Source organism: Haematobia irritans, chromosome 4, assembly GCF_050003625.1.
Source record: "Haematobia irritans isolate KBUSLIRL chromosome 4, ASM5000362v1, whole genome shotgun sequence".
NCBI lineage: Eukaryota > Metazoa > Arthropoda > Insecta > Diptera > Muscidae > Haematobia > Haematobia irritans.
The window spans coordinates 180,613,930-180,632,252 of NC_134400.1; the positions used below are offsets into that span (position 1 = coordinate 180,613,930).

General features: G+C 36.8%; 1 protein-coding gene and 1 non-coding gene across 3 annotated transcripts; both read left to right on the forward strand.

The window, feature by feature from the left end:
* The first annotated feature begins 8,776 nt into the window (after window positions 1-8,776).
* Window positions 8,777-18,246, forward strand: Sf3b3 (splicing factor 3b subunit 3). Of its 2 annotated transcripts, XM_075308359.1 has the most exons (11): window positions 8,777-8,935; window positions 9,220-9,447; window positions 9,812-10,177; window positions 11,875-12,349; window positions 12,413-12,747; window positions 13,588-13,895; window positions 14,089-16,089; window positions 16,281-16,329; window positions 17,414-17,473; window positions 17,680-17,958; window positions 18,143-18,246. In XM_075308359.1, exons 2-7 carry the CDS (start codon window positions 9,222-9,224, stop codon window positions 16,054-16,056), a joined length of 3,678 nt encoding a protein of 1,225 aa, XP_075164474.1. In that variant the 5' UTR covers window positions 8,777-8,935; window positions 9,220-9,221; the 3' UTR covers window positions 16,057-16,089; window positions 16,281-16,329; window positions 17,414-17,473; window positions 17,680-17,958; window positions 18,143-18,246. The 2 variants fall into 2 exon arrangements, with proteins under 2 accessions (XP_075164474.1, XP_075164475.1); XM_075308360.1 differs by lacking the exons at window positions 13,588-13,895; window positions 14,089-16,089; window positions 16,281-16,329; ... (1 more) ...; window positions 17,680-17,958; window positions 18,143-18,246 and adding an exon at window positions 13,058-13,156.
* Window positions 16,120-16,205, forward strand: LOC142237327 (small nucleolar RNA Me28S-Gm3113). Its single transcript, XR_012722461.1, has one exon. It is a non-coding gene; the product is annotated as a small nucleolar RNA Me28S-Gm3113 (small nucleolar RNA).
* Window positions 18,247-18,323: the final 77 nt, after the last annotated feature.

Consider the following 18,323-nt stretch of genomic DNA (forward strand, 5'->3'; position numbering starts at 1 on the left):
TTCAAAACGAGTCGTTTTCGCCATACTAAAACACAAGTTTTCCTCCAAAACACGTCAATTTTAGAATGTGAACCCACCTAATTTGGAATATACCCCGAATAACATACCCTATTCAAAATATCCCAATAAACACAGGATGAGCGTTTTTCAAATGCAACAACTTTTCAGTTTGAGGGTAAATATAATTTTCAATATAAATTCAACTTGACTTGAAATAGCTCATCTTCAATACATCTTCAAATTGTTTGCGAATTACTTCCAATTTCCCAAAATATTGACGAAATCTTTGAAAAGGCGTTGAAGATAATATGAGAAAACTTTGACAAAACACTACCCTAAAATGCAACGAAAAAACCATTTGGTTTTCAATACTTATTTGTGCAACGAAGTTCGTGGTCAATTGCAAGAAATAAAAAAATGGAAAATTTTAGACAAATAACCAAATAGTTTATAAAAATAGGTAAGTGAAAATAAAAAATGAAATAAAACTTTAAGGAAGTCACTAAATGTATATCTCTGTGCAGAAAACTAAAATTATGGATTCTACGTTCTTGAACCGTCGAACGGAACGGACGTGTTTTTTAATATCGGATAAAATCATCGTAATAAGTACCTACTACTAATTTCAAGTGTGGTGGGATATTAGGCCACCATGCGGAGAAATTCAAAGACATCCACTGGGTTGCTAACTTCAGGGCCCAGTGGACGAGTATCGACTGGAGTTATAGATTTGGGCAATGACCAAGAGTTAGGCCCAATTAGTCGACCTGTAGACGGGTCGACAGGTGGCGACAATTTGACAAGTCGGACCTTTTCCAAGGTAACGGCATCAAAAGGAGGTAATCCCTCACGAAAGAGATTCAAAGAACGCAGAAATGCTTTGTTTGTCCTAAAGAAATTAGGATCAGTCGACCCAAGCACGTTGTCGGCTAAACAAAGCGATTCCTTAAAATGGGCTCAAGGAATTCTTGAGGCTGGAAAAAGGGAACGATCACCGGATGAGCTGCCATCCTCCAAAAGGGATCAACGATCGTTTGCCTCAGTTGCTAAAGACAGCCTTGTGATGGATATCATTAATAAAGGAGCATTGGACGGTATGGTTCCAAAGCAAAAATGGGGGGAAATTGAGAATGCTTTGTCTGGCGTCTACTCACAGGTGCTGGAAAAGTTTCCCGGCCCAGATCCTCGACACCAAGAGGCTGGTTGGTAGCAAGGACGATTTAAGCTAGTCGCATTTGAGGACCAGAGGTCTATAGAATGTTTTAAAGCTGCTCTGATACTAATTGGTGAAGTTTGGGAAGGAGCTGCTCTAGAGTTAGTCGAGAAGAAAGACATACCGGCTAGACCAAGAGCACATGCGTGGATACCTGCAAACCCTCCTGACCCTGAATCTATTTTAAATAGACTGAAACAATGCAATCCAGATCTTCCAACAGCTGATTGGAAGGTTGGCCGTTTGGATGAAGTGGATGGGCCAAGACGGCATGCAGTGTTTATATTGAACACTCAGTCTTTGCCACATCTAGCAAAGTCCCAGGGCCGTGTATGTTATGGCTTTCATTATATCCAAATGAAGGTGTATAAAAACGATCAGCTAAAGGATTCAGAAATGGACAAGCCTCTGTCTGAATCAGAAGTAAGCGGATCCTCTTGCGAAGTCGAGGGGGATACCAAGACATTTGAAGACATGGATAGATACCGTATGCGTGAGGAGGCTTCTACTGCCTCAGAACTCACCAAAGTTGAACCTATGGTTATTGCGAGAGTCACCGATATCTCTGAAGAGGACATTCTTGATGACTCGATTGAAGCGGCTGATGTGACGGTTTTTGAAAATCTCGATGGTCCTACGGATCCTCCAGATAAATCTTCATCATTGTAAGGCTGCATGTGCTGCCTTAAAAGTTCTCCTGATGAAAGGGGACATAGATATAGTTCTTATTCAAGAACCATATGTTTATAAAAACAAAATATGTGAATTAAGTACTCCGGGGTTCAAACTATTGCAGTATAGTGGTAATGATGTAAATCGAGCCTGTATAATTGCTAAAAACGAGCTCAACTTGTTTCTGCTTCCTTCAATGTGCAATACAGACACTGTCGTTGCCAGTTTAGAAATAGCCAAATGCAAATATTGGGTATCTTCGGTCTACATGGGACATGACAGGGAGATGCCTCCATATGCCGTTAAGACCTTAGTGGAGGAGTCACGGAAAACAAAGACGAAACTCATTATGGGATGCGATGCGAATGCACATCATAGTATATGGGGAAGTAGTGATACTAATGCAAGGGGAGAGTCGCTAATAGAGTTTATTTTGCGTACTAATCTGGTAGTTTGCAACAATGGAGATGTCCCAACCTTTGTCACTAAAAACAGGCAAGAGGTTTTGGACATCACCTTGGCCTCGCAAGAACTGAATGAAATGATATCTGAGTGGCATGTTTTAAGTGAACACAGCTTCTCAGATCATCGCTACATCAGTTTCAAATTTGATGTTCATACCACCAAGACCATATTTCCGCCAAATGCAAGGAAAGCTGACTGGAATAGGTATAGGGAATCGTTCAATATGATGATACCGGAAATACCAGAGACAAATATGAGAAATGTGCAAGATATCGAATACGCAGTGGAGCGGATTACTAAGGCCTTCAACATCTCACTGAAAGCTGCATGCCCTAGAGGAAAGCCAAGGGGGAAACATCGACCACCATGGTGGTCTACGGAATTAAGTAATATGAGGAAATCCTGCAGGAAGCTCTTTAACAAGGCAAAGTCCACCAGAGCTTCTGAGGACTGGGACGCTTACAAGAAGATTCTGAGAGGATACAAGCGAGAACTGATAAAGGCTCAGCATAACTCTTGGAATGCTTACTGCAGCAGTATTGAGAATACGTCCGAGGCTTCCAGACTACGGAAGGTTCTAGCATCCACCAACTCCGCTCCAGGTTTCATTAAAACATCGGAGGGCAATTGGACAACGTCCAGTGAGGAGATGCTGGAGGTACTATTGGACACACATTTTCCTGGAAATCAGACGGTTGAACCATGTACTGGCGGTGCCACAGTTGCTCAGCGGTCGTTTCCTGTCGAGGAAATTGTATCGGAAACTAGAATAAGATGGGCGCTAAATAGCTTTGGACCATTCAAATCCCCTGGACCTGATGGAATTACTCCGGCGGAGTTACAAGCTGTAACTGACAAAATTATCCCCTGGTTGTCGGTGATATATAAAGGATGTATCAACTTATCATATATCCCAGGAAAGTGGAGGGAAACAAAAGTCGTCTTCATACCTAAAGCGGGAAAAGCCTCTCACTCAAGGGCGAAGGATTTCCGACCAATCAGCTTATCCTCATTCCTACTTAAGACTCTGGAGAGGATGATAGATATTTATCTTAGAACTAGCATCGATTCAAGTTTGTTCTCGAAACGACAGCATGCATACTCGAAGGGCAGGTCTACTGAGACCGCACTACATGAACTAGTCAGCTTTATTGAAAGCTCACTATCTGTCAAAGAATATACAATCGTGGCGTTTCTAGACATCGAAGGGGCGTTCAATAATGTCCATCCGAGCTCGATATTAAATGGACTGACAACTCTGAATGTTGATCCATGTATACTCAGGCTGTTAGACGAACTGCTAATGAAGAGACGTATTTCAGCCACACTAGGACAAGCAAACATACAAAAGTATGTGAACAGAGGCACTCCCCAAGGAGGAGTTCTATCACCTCTTCTTTGGAATGTTGCTATAAATAGCCTTCTGGTTACTCTAGAAAAAGAAAGGATAAAAGTGGTGGCATACGCAGATGATGTAGCTCTGGCAGTCAGGGGAAAATTCCCATCCACAATCAGAGATATTATTCAGAGGGCCCTCCGGATGACTGAAAAATGGGCGAAAGACAATGGTCTTGGGGTAAATCCCGCAAAGACAGAATTAGTCATGTACTGCAAAGATCGCAAAACTCCCACGGTTAGGCCTATTTCCTTAGGGGGTATTGAAATTCCCTTTGGTGATTGTGCAAAATACCTTGGCGTTATTTTGGACAGGAAGCTGAACTTTAAGCTTAATATTGAAGAAAGGGCGAGGAAGGCAACTGTAGCTTTGTACTCGTGCAAAAAGGCAATAGGAAAAAAGTGGGGACTAAAACCAAAAATTGTGCATTGGCTATACACGGCAGTGGTTAGACCTATAATGCTATATGGTGTTGTAGTCTGGTGGCCGGCACTTCAGAAACCGACTGGTTTAGATAAAGTTCAGCGCATGACGTGTTTGTGTATTTCAGGCGCATTCAGCAAGACAGGAACAAATTCCCTTAATGTCATGCTGCATATATTGCCTTTAGACATTTTGGCCAAACAGTCAGCTGCAACAACGGCTGTGCGGTTGCGCGAACTATCGCTGTGGTCGGAAAAAGGTTACGGTCACAGTTCTGTCCTCAAAACAATGTCAGATGTGCCTAACGTAGTGGATTACACTTTGGCGAGTCCACTTTTCGACAAAAAGTTTGAGACTCTAATCCCCAACAGTGAGGCGTGGTGTACACAGACCCCGGGGAATAAAGAATATATAGATTTCTACACTGATGGCTCCAAATTGGATGGACAAGTGGGTTTCGGAGTATATTCTAATGATTTGGAACTTCAAATAGCGAAAAGATTACCTAATCACTGTAGTGTTTTTCAGGCTGAAATATTAGCAATAAGAGAGGTGGCGAATTGGCTGAGAAGTAATGTTCCAAAAAATGTGGGCATTAATATATACTCAGACAGTCAACCTGCAATAAAATCCTTGGACTCTGTGTTCCTCAACTCGAAAACGGCCATCGATTGCCGCAAATCTCTCAATGAGATGGCTGAGCAGTACAATATTCACCTAATATGGGTGCCTGGCCATAGGAACATACCGGGGAACTGCGAAGCCGATGAGTTGGCAAGGCTAGGGACTACCTTACATATTCCAGGGGAACTAGAATTTGTTGGTATGCCCCTAGCTACCTGCAAGCTCATGCTGCGTGAGAAGGCTGTTATGGCAAATGTTCGATGGGAGAATTGCAAGGGTTGTAACGACACCAAGCAAATATGGCCCCATTTCAACTTAAACCGCACACTAGATATGCTAATGTTCTCGAGACGTCAGATATCACTCCTGATATCTGCTATAACGGGTCGCTGCCTGATAGGAGATTTTGCAAAAACTATTGGCGCGAAGTATAATGACTATTGTATGAGCTGTCATGATGCGGAGGAAAAAGAATCAATTAAACACCTCTTGTGTGAGTGTCCTGCATTTTGTGTAAAGCGCAAGCAACTTTTAGGAGCATATAGCTTCAGATTACTGGCGGATCTGGAAAACGTTAACTTAAGCAGTCTGCTAATGTTTTTGGAACAATCTGGTTGGTTCAACAAAGAAAAATAATCAAGAAGGTTCAGCGGTTAAAACTAGAAGTGCCCATATGTAATAGGTACTTTTAGTTAATGTGGTATCACAATGGACTGAATAGTCTAAGTGAGCCTGAATCTTAATCGGGCTGCCACTTTAACCTAACCTAACCTACGTTCTTGAAAACATTAAAAGCTGACCAATGAAAAATGGTGGACAATTAACTGGAACTGCTTCAAATAGATTATAATAATTGGTACGTCAATATGAAAAATTAAATCAATGCTTTAAAGAAGTCACTAAATTTAAATCTCTTTGCAGAAAACTAAAATCTTTGGATGCTACATTCTTGCAAACAATAAGAAGCTGGCTAATGAAAAATGAGTGGCTTATCGACAAGAAATAGTTTCCAGAAACATTACAAGTGCAACCAATTAAAATTGTTAAAAACAACAAATTGTTGAAATCAACAACTTCTGGATGAAAATGTGCATCACATCGTCAGTTTAATTCATATGCTATTATCAGTTTAAAATGGATATTTTGTGAATTCCTTCTGTTGGAAATCAATTCTAACACGCGGTCCAGTACGTTCCTAATTTCAAATTGCCCGCATGTTAATAAAAGGAAGGAACCAAAAGGAAGGAAATCGAATTATCAATGCAAAAGTGTTTACTAATAATGTTTAAGATATTTAAAGTTTTGTTGTGTTTTTTGTTCTTATTTGTTGATATGCAAGGCATATTAATTAAAGGTAAAGTCACGAGCAAACGTGTGTACACCCCATGATATTTAGAAAGTCAAACTAAAATGGCAGGTCACTTAAGTTGACATTTTGTGTATGTGTAGTGTTGTTGTATTGTAATATTTATGTACACAAAGAATGTAAACAAACCTACTAAACGTAAACAAAGCCTTTGACAAGATGAATGTCGATATTAGTCACCTGGTTGCATGACTTTACCTCTTTAATATGCCTTGGTTGATATGTTTAATAAGATTATTATTTATCAATTGGTATTGTAGTGTATTATGTAGTGTATTATTATATATTTTATTTTGATGAAAATGAATAAATTATACAAAATTCATAGAATTTTGACTTTCAATTTGAAGTGGGGATATCATTCATACAAATTTAGGTTGAAAAGCATTTGCAACGATGTTAATTTTGAATTTGACTCGCATCGAAAATTGTTTGACAAATTATTGAGTAGCGATGCATTTCAATTTGAGGATAACACTTGAGATATTATTGCTAATGTGTTGAATTTTACTGTTGAGGGTAATGTCTGTTTTTTGTTGAGAACGCGATTTTCTCAACAATTTCTCAACTTGAATATTACCCTAATCCTTTGAAAAAATGTTTGAACAATTGTTGAAATTTAGCATTTTTCAAACGTTTGTGTTTATTGGGTAGCAGGGTTTTAATAATTTGACATTTATTTGGAAAGGAGTGTTCAGTCAGAGTATATTCCAAATTAGGGGCATTTACATGTTTTGGAGGAAAACTTGTGTTTTGAACTTGATTTTTTTGTATAGGCCGGTATGCACCTCTAGCGAAATTTTCGGTAGCAAAAATTTATTTAAGTCTACAACAAAAAAACAGGGCTGTGTACACAAATTTTAAACCAGCTAATCGCTTTTAAAAATTGTTAATATATGTTCCAAATATTCCTCAAATAAATTTTTTATTATTTACAGACCCTTTAAAACTTGTACGCACACAATGATTGTAATAAATTAAATGTATGCTGCCAAAATATGCTTTTGACAACCCTGTTATTTTCATTAGAGGTGCGTACCAGCTTACGAAATTGAACGCTACCGAAAATTTCGTTAGCATAAATAGCAATGCATTTCTTATGGGAATGAAATTTTTCGCTGGAGGTGCATACCGGCCTTATGGGGAGAACGACTCGTTTTGGAATGCTTATAAAACAACATTTCAAACCCCAAAACATGCTTGGTGAGAACGCCATATAACTGGACAACGAAAAAAACAATTCATAATGGGGAAAATATTTTAAACCACAAAATATTCATACATAAAGGTGGGTATTTAGTCATCGCCGACAAGTCGTATCGATCCGACACACTGTAAGATTCTTTATGCGCTTTAGAGACTATCAGTTATTCCGGACGGAATGTCGGTGTTTGTAAAGAATCTTACAGTGTGTCTGATCGATACGACTTGTCGGCGATGACTAAATAATCGGTAAATGTGTTATCGATCCCATAAACATGCAGCAGTATCGATTATCCCTTCAGACTTAACTTATAATGTGCACAATCGATCCCATAAACATGCAGCAGTATCGATTATATCTTCGGACTTAACTTATAATGTGCACAATGTATGGGATATGTTCGACACGAGCACTGTCGTCCGGAATAACTGATAATCTGTAAAGCGCATTACAAACACCGACATCCCGTCCGGAATAACTGATAATCTGTAAAGCGCATAAACGACAAGTAATGCGCTTTACGGACTATCAGTTATTCCGGACGGAATGTCGGTGTTTGTAAAGAATCTTACAGTTTGTCGCATCGATACGACTTGTCGGCGATGACTAAATAATCGGTTAATGTGTTATCGATCCCATAGACATGCAGCAGTATCGATTATGCCTTCGGACTTAACTTATAATGTGCACAATATATGGGATATGTTCGACACGAGCACTGTCGTCCGGAATAACTGATAGTCTGTAAAGCGCATTACAGATTATCAGTTATTCCGGACGGAATGTCGGTGTTTGTAAAAAATCTTACAGTGTGTCGGATCGATACGACTTGTCGGCGATGACTAAATAATCGGTAAATGTGTTATCGATCCCATAAACATGCAGCAGTATCGATTATGCCTTCGGACTTAACTTATAATGTGCACAATATATGGGATATGTTCGACACGAGCACTGTCGTCCGGAATAACTGATAGTCTGTAAAGCGCATTACAGAGTATCAGTTATTCCGGACGACAGTGCTCGTGTCGAACATATCCCATACATTGTGCACATTATAAGTTAAGTCCGAAGGCATAATCGATACTGCTGCATGTTTATGGGATCGATAACACATTTACCGATTATTTAGTCATCGCCGACAAGTCGTATCGATCCGATACACTGTAAGATTCTTTACAAACACCGACATTCCGTCCGGAATAACTGATAGTCTGTAAAGCGCATAAAACGGCAAACTACTGCACCTTGAATGGAAAAGGCGAAAAATAAAATTGAGTGTGAACGTAGTCCAAGAGCCACAAAATGCAGAGTTGTATCATCGGTATAGCGGATATAATGAAGTTGGTTGCAGTGAACTATGTAAAATTAGGTAATGAAGTAGATGATTATCAATGTTCTCCCTCATTTCTTCCTGAACCGGTAACGCGTCAACATTGGGTTATAAAAGTGATAAACCATGGAAAGTCTGCGTTAATTTAGTACAGTCTTCTTAGAAAGATATTGAAATCTGTGTAATCCACACGCATCTTGTCATTATAATGATAAAAATTGTTTTAAAATAGAGAAAAGGTAATTGAGAAGAAAAGCTTAATTGTAATATTGAATATTTTTATGTTTTGGCACGACGTATCTCCAGAGTCGTAGAAATTGAAAACTACGTTTTGGTCGCATTTTTTTCGTGCAATAGTAAAGTTTCTGTCCATTTGCATCGTTAGGTGATACTGCATTTACCATACTATCACCTTGGAATTACAAGGGCCGCATAATAATCTCCAGACAGACTGATGTTCTTCATATAACCTCAAATAAAAACGATACCTAAGGCTTTTTCTATTTTTCATTTGTCATTGTAGATATGTATTTATATAACTTAACTCTTCAAAAGGCTACGGGTATTACCCACGCCGTCCATGGTAACTTTTCCGGCGGAAAACAGCAGGAGGTATTGGTCTCTCGTGGTAAAACATTGGAGTTGGTTCGCCCTGATTCAAATACCGGCAAAGTTCATACCATTCTTTCCACTGAGGTATTTGGATGCATTCGATCATTAATGGCATTTCGTTTAACGGGAGGAAATAAAGGTGTGTATGAAATTCCTATTTTGTTTCATTTTCTGTTTAGAGAAGCACAAATCCCTATTGAAATTTTGAGTTTCGGTTTCAGAATATCAATAAGTCTTTATTGAACGACTATGTGCTAGATAATATTGTAAATCTTGGCGTCGCATTTGATGTGGTTATTCAATGTCATATCGAACTGAAACTCTGAGATACAATAGCAATGTTTAGATGTTACAAATTTGTATATTAGTGGTGGCAGTAATCTTAAGAGACTGTTATAATTAATATTAATTGTCATAAAGATATAATAGGAAACACGGCTGAACTATAGTTTATAGATAATTTATTCGAATTTTTAAAAATGTGTATTTATTTCCCTTCATAGATTACATTGTTGTTGGCTCCGATTCTGGTCGCATTGTTATTTTGGAATACAATCCTACCAAAAATTGCCTAGATAAAGTTCATCAGGAAACTTTTGGAAAGTCTGGTTGCCGTCGCATTGTTCCCGGTCAATATTTGGCTATCGATCCTAAAGGACGTGCTGTTATGATTGGAGCGGTTGAGAAACAAAAATTAGCTTATATACTCAATCGGGATGCACAGGCACGTTTGACTATTTCTTCGCCTCTAGAAGCCCACAAATCGAATACATTCACATATCACATGGTTGGAGTTGATGTGGGATTTGATAATCCCATGTTTGCTTGTCTGGAAATTGACTATGAAGAAGCTGATAATGATCCAACGGGTATGTAATTGCTTGTAATTATTTTTTTATAGATTAAAGTGAAAGATCATAAACATAAAGCGTTGAGACTTCAGGAGATATGTGATTGTTCTTGTTACGATAAATCTGATACTACAAAGAATAAAGCACGGAAGAAGGCGGTTTTGTAATAGGTTAGGTATAGTAGTGGCCGGATATTTTAAGCTAACTTACGGTACGGTCATACTGGGTAAATATTTGATAGAAATCAAAAAAATAATTCCTAGCCGCAGTCTAACCAGTAAATCTTTTTAGCTCATATTGGGTATATAACGCCACAATGGGAGAATTTTCCAAAAACGGTATCCAGTTATTTCTGGGAAAATTTTGATCAAATATTTGCCTAATGTGGCCACAGCTTTATGATATTCAATCCATTGTCATACCACACGTAGTGAATTTTGAATCGTAATCAAATGACATTTTACCCAATTTAAAGATTATTGCAAAGTCTTGGATTATTGATAGGGAAACTAACTTTACAAAGCAAAAATATATGCTCTGTACAGACGCTTCTTATGTCGAGCTCTCCGCTTTTAAATTATAAATCCTCGAACGTACCCCTAGTAAGTAGTGTATGAAAATTCTGTTTGCCTGCCAATAAGGTTTCTTTTTTTTTGCTAGTTGATCCTGATGGGCTGAAGATGTAAAATATCGATACCATTGGCCGTATATATATGGGACAATTTTCCAAAAACGGTATCCAGTTATTTCTGGGAAAAAGTTTCACACTAATTTTGATCAATATTTGCCTAATGTGGCCACAGCTTTATGCTATTCAATCCATTGTGATACCACATGTAGTAAATTTTGAATCGTAATCAAATGACATTTTACCCAATTTAAAGATTATTGCAAGGTATTGGATTATTGATAAGGAAACTAACTTTACAAAGTAAAAATATTATATGCTCTGCACAGACGGTTCTTTTGTCGAGCTCTCTGTTTTTAAATTATAAATTCTCGAACAGACGTCTATTCTAGTTTTTTTTTTATTCAAATTCATTTTAATTACAATGTGTAAGGAATGTAAAAAATACACTAACCCCCATTTTCATAAAGCTCCGTTAGTGTTCCGTTAACTAACCAACTTTTAAACCGTATTATAGACGAAGCTGTCATCTTGGCTTTATATTCCATAGGCCAGTTAGGAACTTGACTGATGAAAATTTTTCAGTTAAAGTTAACCGGAGAGAAGATATTTGCAATTTACTTTCTGTTAACTGGCAGTTAAAGCCTAACGGAGCTACATGAAAATGTCCGTAAGGGTGATACATTATCGATCTTTCATACAGAGGTTCAGGTCATGTCTATGTCTATACTGAGTACTAGAAAGCTATAATCACTCATCATATTGTATATCAAAGATTACTGTAGTGATATACGCGTTGAAATGAGATTTCCTATATGTTTTAGTTTTCCTATTAATTTTCTGATGTACCTCTTAAATAAGCACTTAAAGACATGCCCGTTTTTCGGATATCCACCGATTAATTGGCTTTGGCTAAGATGCTAGAGCAAGTTTTTGCCTCTGAACCATTGGTATTTGTATTATTTTTATTTGCAAATACTTCACTGATATGTGGCTAACAGATCACCATATTCCTAAAACAAATGTTTAAAATATGTATCCGAAAAAAAATAATAATTTATCATCTTTAATTTTTTCCTCTTTACAGGTGATGCTGCAGAACGTACCCAGCAAACATTGACATTTTACGAATTAGACTTGGGACTAAATCATGTTGTCCGCAAATATTCGGAACCCTTGGAAGAACATGCAAATTTTCTCATCTCAGTTCCCGGTGGCAACGATGGGCCTTCTGGTGTATTGATTTGCTCTGAAAATTATTTGACTTATAAGAATTTGGGTGATCAACATGATATTCGTTGTCCCATTCCTCGCCGGCGAAATGACTTGGATGATCCTGAACGTGGCATGATATTTATTTGTTCGGCTACTCATCGTACCAAAAGCATGTACTTCTTTTTGGTGCAAACCGAACAAGGCGATATATTCAAAGTTACTTTGGAAACCGATGATGATGTGGTCTCAGAAATTAAATTGAAATATTTTGACACAGTACCACCAGCAGTATCAATGTGCGTTTTGAAAACGGGTTTCCTTTTTGTAGCCTGTGAATTCGGTAACCAGTAAGTATAGAAAGCAATGTCGAAAAAAGGACTTTGTTCAAACAGTCACAATTTTCTTTGCAGTTATTTGTACCAAATTGCACACTTGGGAGATGATGATGATGAACCAGAGTTCAGTTCGGCCATGCCTTTGGAGGAGGGTGAAACTTTCTTCTTTGCTCCACGTCATTTAAAAAATCTTATAATGGTCGATGAATTACCGTCGTTTGCGCCCATCATTTCTTCACACGTGGCCGATTTAGCCAACGAAGATACACCACAATTGTATGTTTTGTGCGGTAGAGGTCCTCGCTCGTCATTGCGTGTACTGCGCCATGGTCTTGAGGTTTCTGAAATGGCCGTTTCAGAACTTCCCGGTAATCCAAATGCCGTATGGACGGTTAAAAAACGTATTGACGGTAAGTCACTTATTTAGCACTCATTTTGTCGAGTTCAAAACGTGTTTTTATGAAATGTAAATAAATTGAAATGTATTTTTATTTCAATTTGTTTGCATTTAAGCCTATATTTGCTGTGATTGATGCTGTTACACTCTGTGTGTACATCGTCGTCATTATATCCTCTTTAAATTTTGTTGAGGCATCTTCGCTAATAAAAAACTGGTGAATTTGATTGGCGTATCATCATCCATTACCCTCAAAATTGAAATTTACAACAACCAATGTGCCAAAAAGTAGAATCAAACACCAGTTCTTTTTATTGTTTCAGGCGTTTGAACACCTGTTGTGTGCTGAAAAAGACGAGTGCTTTTGAGATTTGTTTGAAATTGTCAAATTGATGATGATGCTAAACACAACAAACTCTAAATTGAACAATGACACAAGCACAAAAAGTGTAGTGTTTCTATTGCACACAAAACTTCTACCCCTCCACTTGTCTCTATATTGAAATATTATAAAGTCCCAGTTACTCAAATATAGGTAAGGCAACATTTATGAAAATTAATTTAACATAAAATCAGATTTAAGCTTTGAATTGATACAAGAAAGATACAGATACTACTACAAAGGGTCATATTCAATTTCCTCAACAATGATTTTCTTCTTCAATATATGATGTGATTTTATCAACCGTGTTTCAGCTGAATTTATTTGATTATACTCTTTTGATAACTGATTACTATTGAGAAGGAAACATTGTAAAGGAAGAAAATGCTATGGAAATATTATGAATTGTTAAATAGTTTATTCAAAACGTTATTTTTCTTTTTGTTCTTCTTTTGAATTTTCTTGCTACAGACGAATTCGATGCTTATATCATTGTGTCATTCGTCAATGCCACATTGGTATTGAGCATTGGTGAAACAGTCGAAGAAGTTACGGACAGTGGATTTTTGGGTACAACGCCGACGTTGTGTTGTGCCTCTTTGGGAGAAGATGCATTGGTGCAAGTATACCCCGATGGTATACGTCACATACGTTCTGACAAACGTGTTAATGAATGGAGAGCACCCGGAAAGAAATCTATTACAAAATGTGCCGTCAACCAACGACAGGTGGTGATAACGCTGTCTGGACGTGAATTGGTTTACTTTGAAATGGATGCGGTAAGTTGAAAGAACAAGACATTTAAATATTGAAATTATAGTAACTATGATGACAAATCACGAAAAAGAACAATCGTGTTGAGACACTTTGTGTCCTGCAGTGCTGAGAATAAAATAAATTAATTTTCTTTTGTTTTACAAAACTGCTTCCAAAGCTAAATCGAATCATTTTTTCTTATTTTTTCTCACATAGACGGGTGAACTTAATGAATACACTGAACGCTCCGAAATGCCCGCTGAAATTATGTGTATGGCACTTGGTACAGTGCCGGAAGGTGAACAACGTTCATGGTTCTTGGCTGTAGGTTTATCAGATAACACCGTTCGTATTATTTCCTTGGATCCAAATGATTGCCTAACACCGTGTTCCATGCAAGCTTTACCCTCTCCAGCTGAATCTTTGTGTCTCGTCGAAATGGGTCATACCGAAAGTTCGACCAACCCAAATGATGAAAGCGAAAGACCAAATGCTGCATCCACAAAGGGAACCATTTATCTTAATATTGGTTTAAGCAACGGTGTACTACTGCGCACGGTATTAGATCCCGTTTCTGGAGATTTGGCCGATACACGAACGCGATATTTGGGTTCAAGACCAGTCAAACTATTTCGCATACGTATGCAAGGTTCTGAAGCTGTATTAGCTATGTCAAGTCGGTCGTGGCTGTCCTACTACTATCAAAATCGTTTCCATTTGACACCACTTTCCTACGAAACGTTAGAATATGCCTCAGGATTTTCCAGTGAGCAGTGCAGTGAAGGCATTGTTGCTATATCGACCAACACCCTCCGTATTTTGGCATTGGAAAAATTAGGAGCGGTTTTTAATCAAGTTTCGTTTGGTTTAGAATACACTCCACGAGCATTTGCGATACATCCAGATACCTCTCGAATGATTATTGCCGAGACTGATCACAATGCATATACAGAAGACACGAAAAATGCCCGTAAACAACAAATGGCTGATGAAATGCGCATGGCAGCAGGAGATGAAGAGAGAGAATTGGCAAATGAAATGGCAAATGCTTTCATAAACGAAGTATTGCCAGAAGATATATTCTCAGCTCCCAAAGCTGGGCTAGGATTCTGGGCTTCTCAGATTAGAGCAATTGATCCAATACATGGGCAAACGTTGTTCAAAATACCATTAACGCAGAATGAAGGTATTATGTCAATGGCTATTTTGAAGTTTGCAATAGCGCAGGATGGTCGCTATTATTTAGCTGTTGGTATTGCAAAAGAGCTCATGTTGAATCCTCGTATCACAAATGGTGGCTTTATTGATGTCTACAAAATAGATCCAACCTGCTCGTCGTTAGAGTTTATGCATCGCACCGAATTGGATGAAGTTCCAGGGGCTTTGTGTGCTTTTCAAGGCAGATTACTAGCTGGGTGTGGCCGCATACTACGTATTTACGACTTTGGCAAAAAGAAGCTGCTACGCAAATGTGAAAATAAGCATATTCCATATCAAATTGTAAATATACAGGCCATGGGGCATCGAGTCTATGTATCCGATGTCCAAGAGTCTGTGTTTTTCCTGCGTTATAAGCGTGCTGAAAATCAACTGATCATATTTGCCGATGATACTCATCCTAGGTGGGTGACAGCAACAACTTTGTTGGATTATGATACCATAGCAATAGGTGATAAATTTGGCAACATGTGCATACAACGCTTACCACATTCCGTTACCGATGACGTTGATGAAGATCCAACAGGTACAAAGTCATTGTGGGATAGAGGTTTACTATCGGGCGCATCTCAAAAGTCTGAGAATATATCAACATATAATGTTGGCGAGATTATTATGTCATTGCAAAAGGCCACCCTAATACCGGGAGGTTCGGAGGCTATGATCTATACAACTCTTAGTGGTACAGTTGGAGCTTTTGTCCCGTTCACCAGCCGTGAAGATTTTGACTTCTTTCAACATCTTGAAATGCATATGCGAAACGAAAATCCACCTCTTTGTGGACGTGATCATCTAAGCTATCGTAGTTCATACTATCCAGTTAAAAATGTCATTGATGGCGATCTTTGTGAACAATATCTATCCATTGATCCATCGAAGCAGAAAACAATAGCAGCAGATATGTTCCGTACACCCAATCAAGTGTGTAAGAAATTGGAAGACATTAGAACACGTTATGCATTCTAATGAGACAGAAAAAGGAAACCAAACTATATAAATGTAAGTAATATTTTTAATGTACATATATATTTTGTTTAAGTGATGACTTTATGATTTACCTTGGGACACCTATGAATATTCGTTGATTAGTGTAAATCGTTAAAAATCTGATGCCATCTATAACTATAATATTTAGTTGGACTTTATGGAATTCCAAAGGAAATTAACCTGTGTATTTCTTTTCTTTTCAGTTTGCGTCTAGCTTGGCTCAATTATTGCTTTTATTTTACGTTTTATTAGGTGAGTAAAATTTTCATATGATAACCATCATAATAATCAATAATAAGTTATCCATTATAAAAATTGGATCGAACAAAATTATTGTTACTCAATATCGCATGTTTCATGATGAGCAACATTTTTACCTTGGGACACCTATGAAAAGTTCTATGATTTGTGTAAAGTTATTTTAAACTGAAAAATACTTCAAAACACTCAAAGGCGAAGATATGATTGAAAAGTAAAACTTTTTGCTATGAAGCAAATGAAGAAATTCCTCTGCTAGCGCAATATTCGCTAGCCCGATATGGGTTGTCTTATCGAGCAGTAATTTTCGCAACATCTGCATCCGATTTAAAGCTCTAAAGCACCAAACTCTGTGCAGTTGGAATGCCAAAGTTCATATATTTTCTTAAACCCGTGAAACCATTATCGAAATTGAATTATTTAAGGACATTTCAATGTTTAATAAGATTTATAAAATATGGACGTACATCGAGAAAAGTGACTCCATTGTCTAATTGCATGATTTGACGTCATTAAATTGCTTATAACTTTGTCATTTTTCGGTCGATTTTCTTCTTGTTGGTCTTGTTACTTACGTTAGAGTATCGTCTATACGACCATGAAGAGAAAAAAAATTATTAAAATTGGTTTATACTTTTCTAGCGGAAAAGGTCCTTTGTAAAACACGAATTTTTCGAAAATTTTGAATTTTCGCATTGATATTTTTTGAACCACTTAACTTATATTGCACACGATTATTCGTAATCTTATAACCTTTCATTTAAGTATCAACAACGTTATAATCGGACGCTTCTAATTCGAGATATATTGTGTTTAGTGAAAAAAAAGAGCGAACATTTAAAAATAACGGGATATCTCAAAAACCGTTCCATAAAATTTTTATTTAAAATTATTTTCGAATTCAGCAGCTCAAAATACATAAGAAAAGTTGGTTTTTATCAATGGTGTATGATTTTTTTTTTTTTGTAAACTAGTGTAATCAATGATCAACCTTTGAGTGTCTTTGACTATTAAAAATTAAAGAAAAGAAATATATTCTAACTTAACTGTAATTAATGAATGTATTCTTTTGTTTCAGATGATAAATTTAATAGCAGTATACATATTTGGAGGATTTAAAGCTAGATTGACTGAAAAGGTAAACATTTTATTTTTTTAATTGGATTTTCTATCTATTTTTATGATGAATAAACCTATATATATTAACTTTCGTTCTACTGAAAAGAATAATGAAGAGAAAAATTTCTGAAACTACAAATTATAGCCAAATGTGCGCAAGATCTATCAAGGCTAAATCTAATCTTTATCTTTTCGTTTTTTTTCTTTTTCTTTTTTATTTTGAAGGTCACTTAGAAGTAGAAAAAGAAGAAAAGTTACTGTATCCAAATAATTAAGGTAAGTAAAAGAAAAATAATGCAATGTGAAACTTTAATCTACCATGATGTTTCTATAAAATATGTTAGACTAAAGAATTTACTTTGATTAAATCTTTATAGCTGATATTTTTATAACAATTAGTTTCAGTCAAGTATTGCTGCTGATTTCCTAATGTTTTGTTATTTCTCCATTTCAGATTTTGTTTTCTTCCACACTATTTCGTCACTCCATTATATTTAAATAAAGGTAATTTAATATTTATTTATTTTTTTTTTTTTCAAATAAATACAAATGATGTTTTCTACATAATATGTTAGACTATGATTATTGATTGATTATAAAAATTGTAGCTGATTTATATCTATTGTCAAATTATATTGAATCTTTAGATGTCATTGTTGACTGACAAATTTTTTGTTTTTGTTTTCAGATGGGTTCCCATGCATATTTTCAATGTACTGATTATTCACTTAAACAACCGCATTTATGACTGCCAACACTTAATATTAAACAAAAATAATAGATTTAATTTTAGTTATAATACGTACACACACTATTTAATACAAATAAATACAAAAAACAAAAAATCATTACGTCTTTAATTTAGCTAG

What these genes read in the sequence shown, in the direction of transcription:
- Sf3b3 (XM_075308359.1), top strand. Translation starts at nt 9,222, where the DNA reads ATGTATTTATATAACTTAACTCTTCAAAAGGCTACGGGTATTACCCAC. An exon ending in TTTAACGGGAGGAAATAAAG is followed by an intron (nt 9,448 to 9,811) that starts GTGTGTATGAAA and finishes TTCCCTTCATAG; the next exon opens with ATTACATTGTTGTTGGCTCC. An exon ending in GCCTGTGAATTCGGTAACCA is followed by an intron (nt 12,350 to 12,412) that starts GTAAGTATAGAA and finishes TTTTCTTTGCAG; the next exon opens with TTATTTGTACCAAATTGCAC.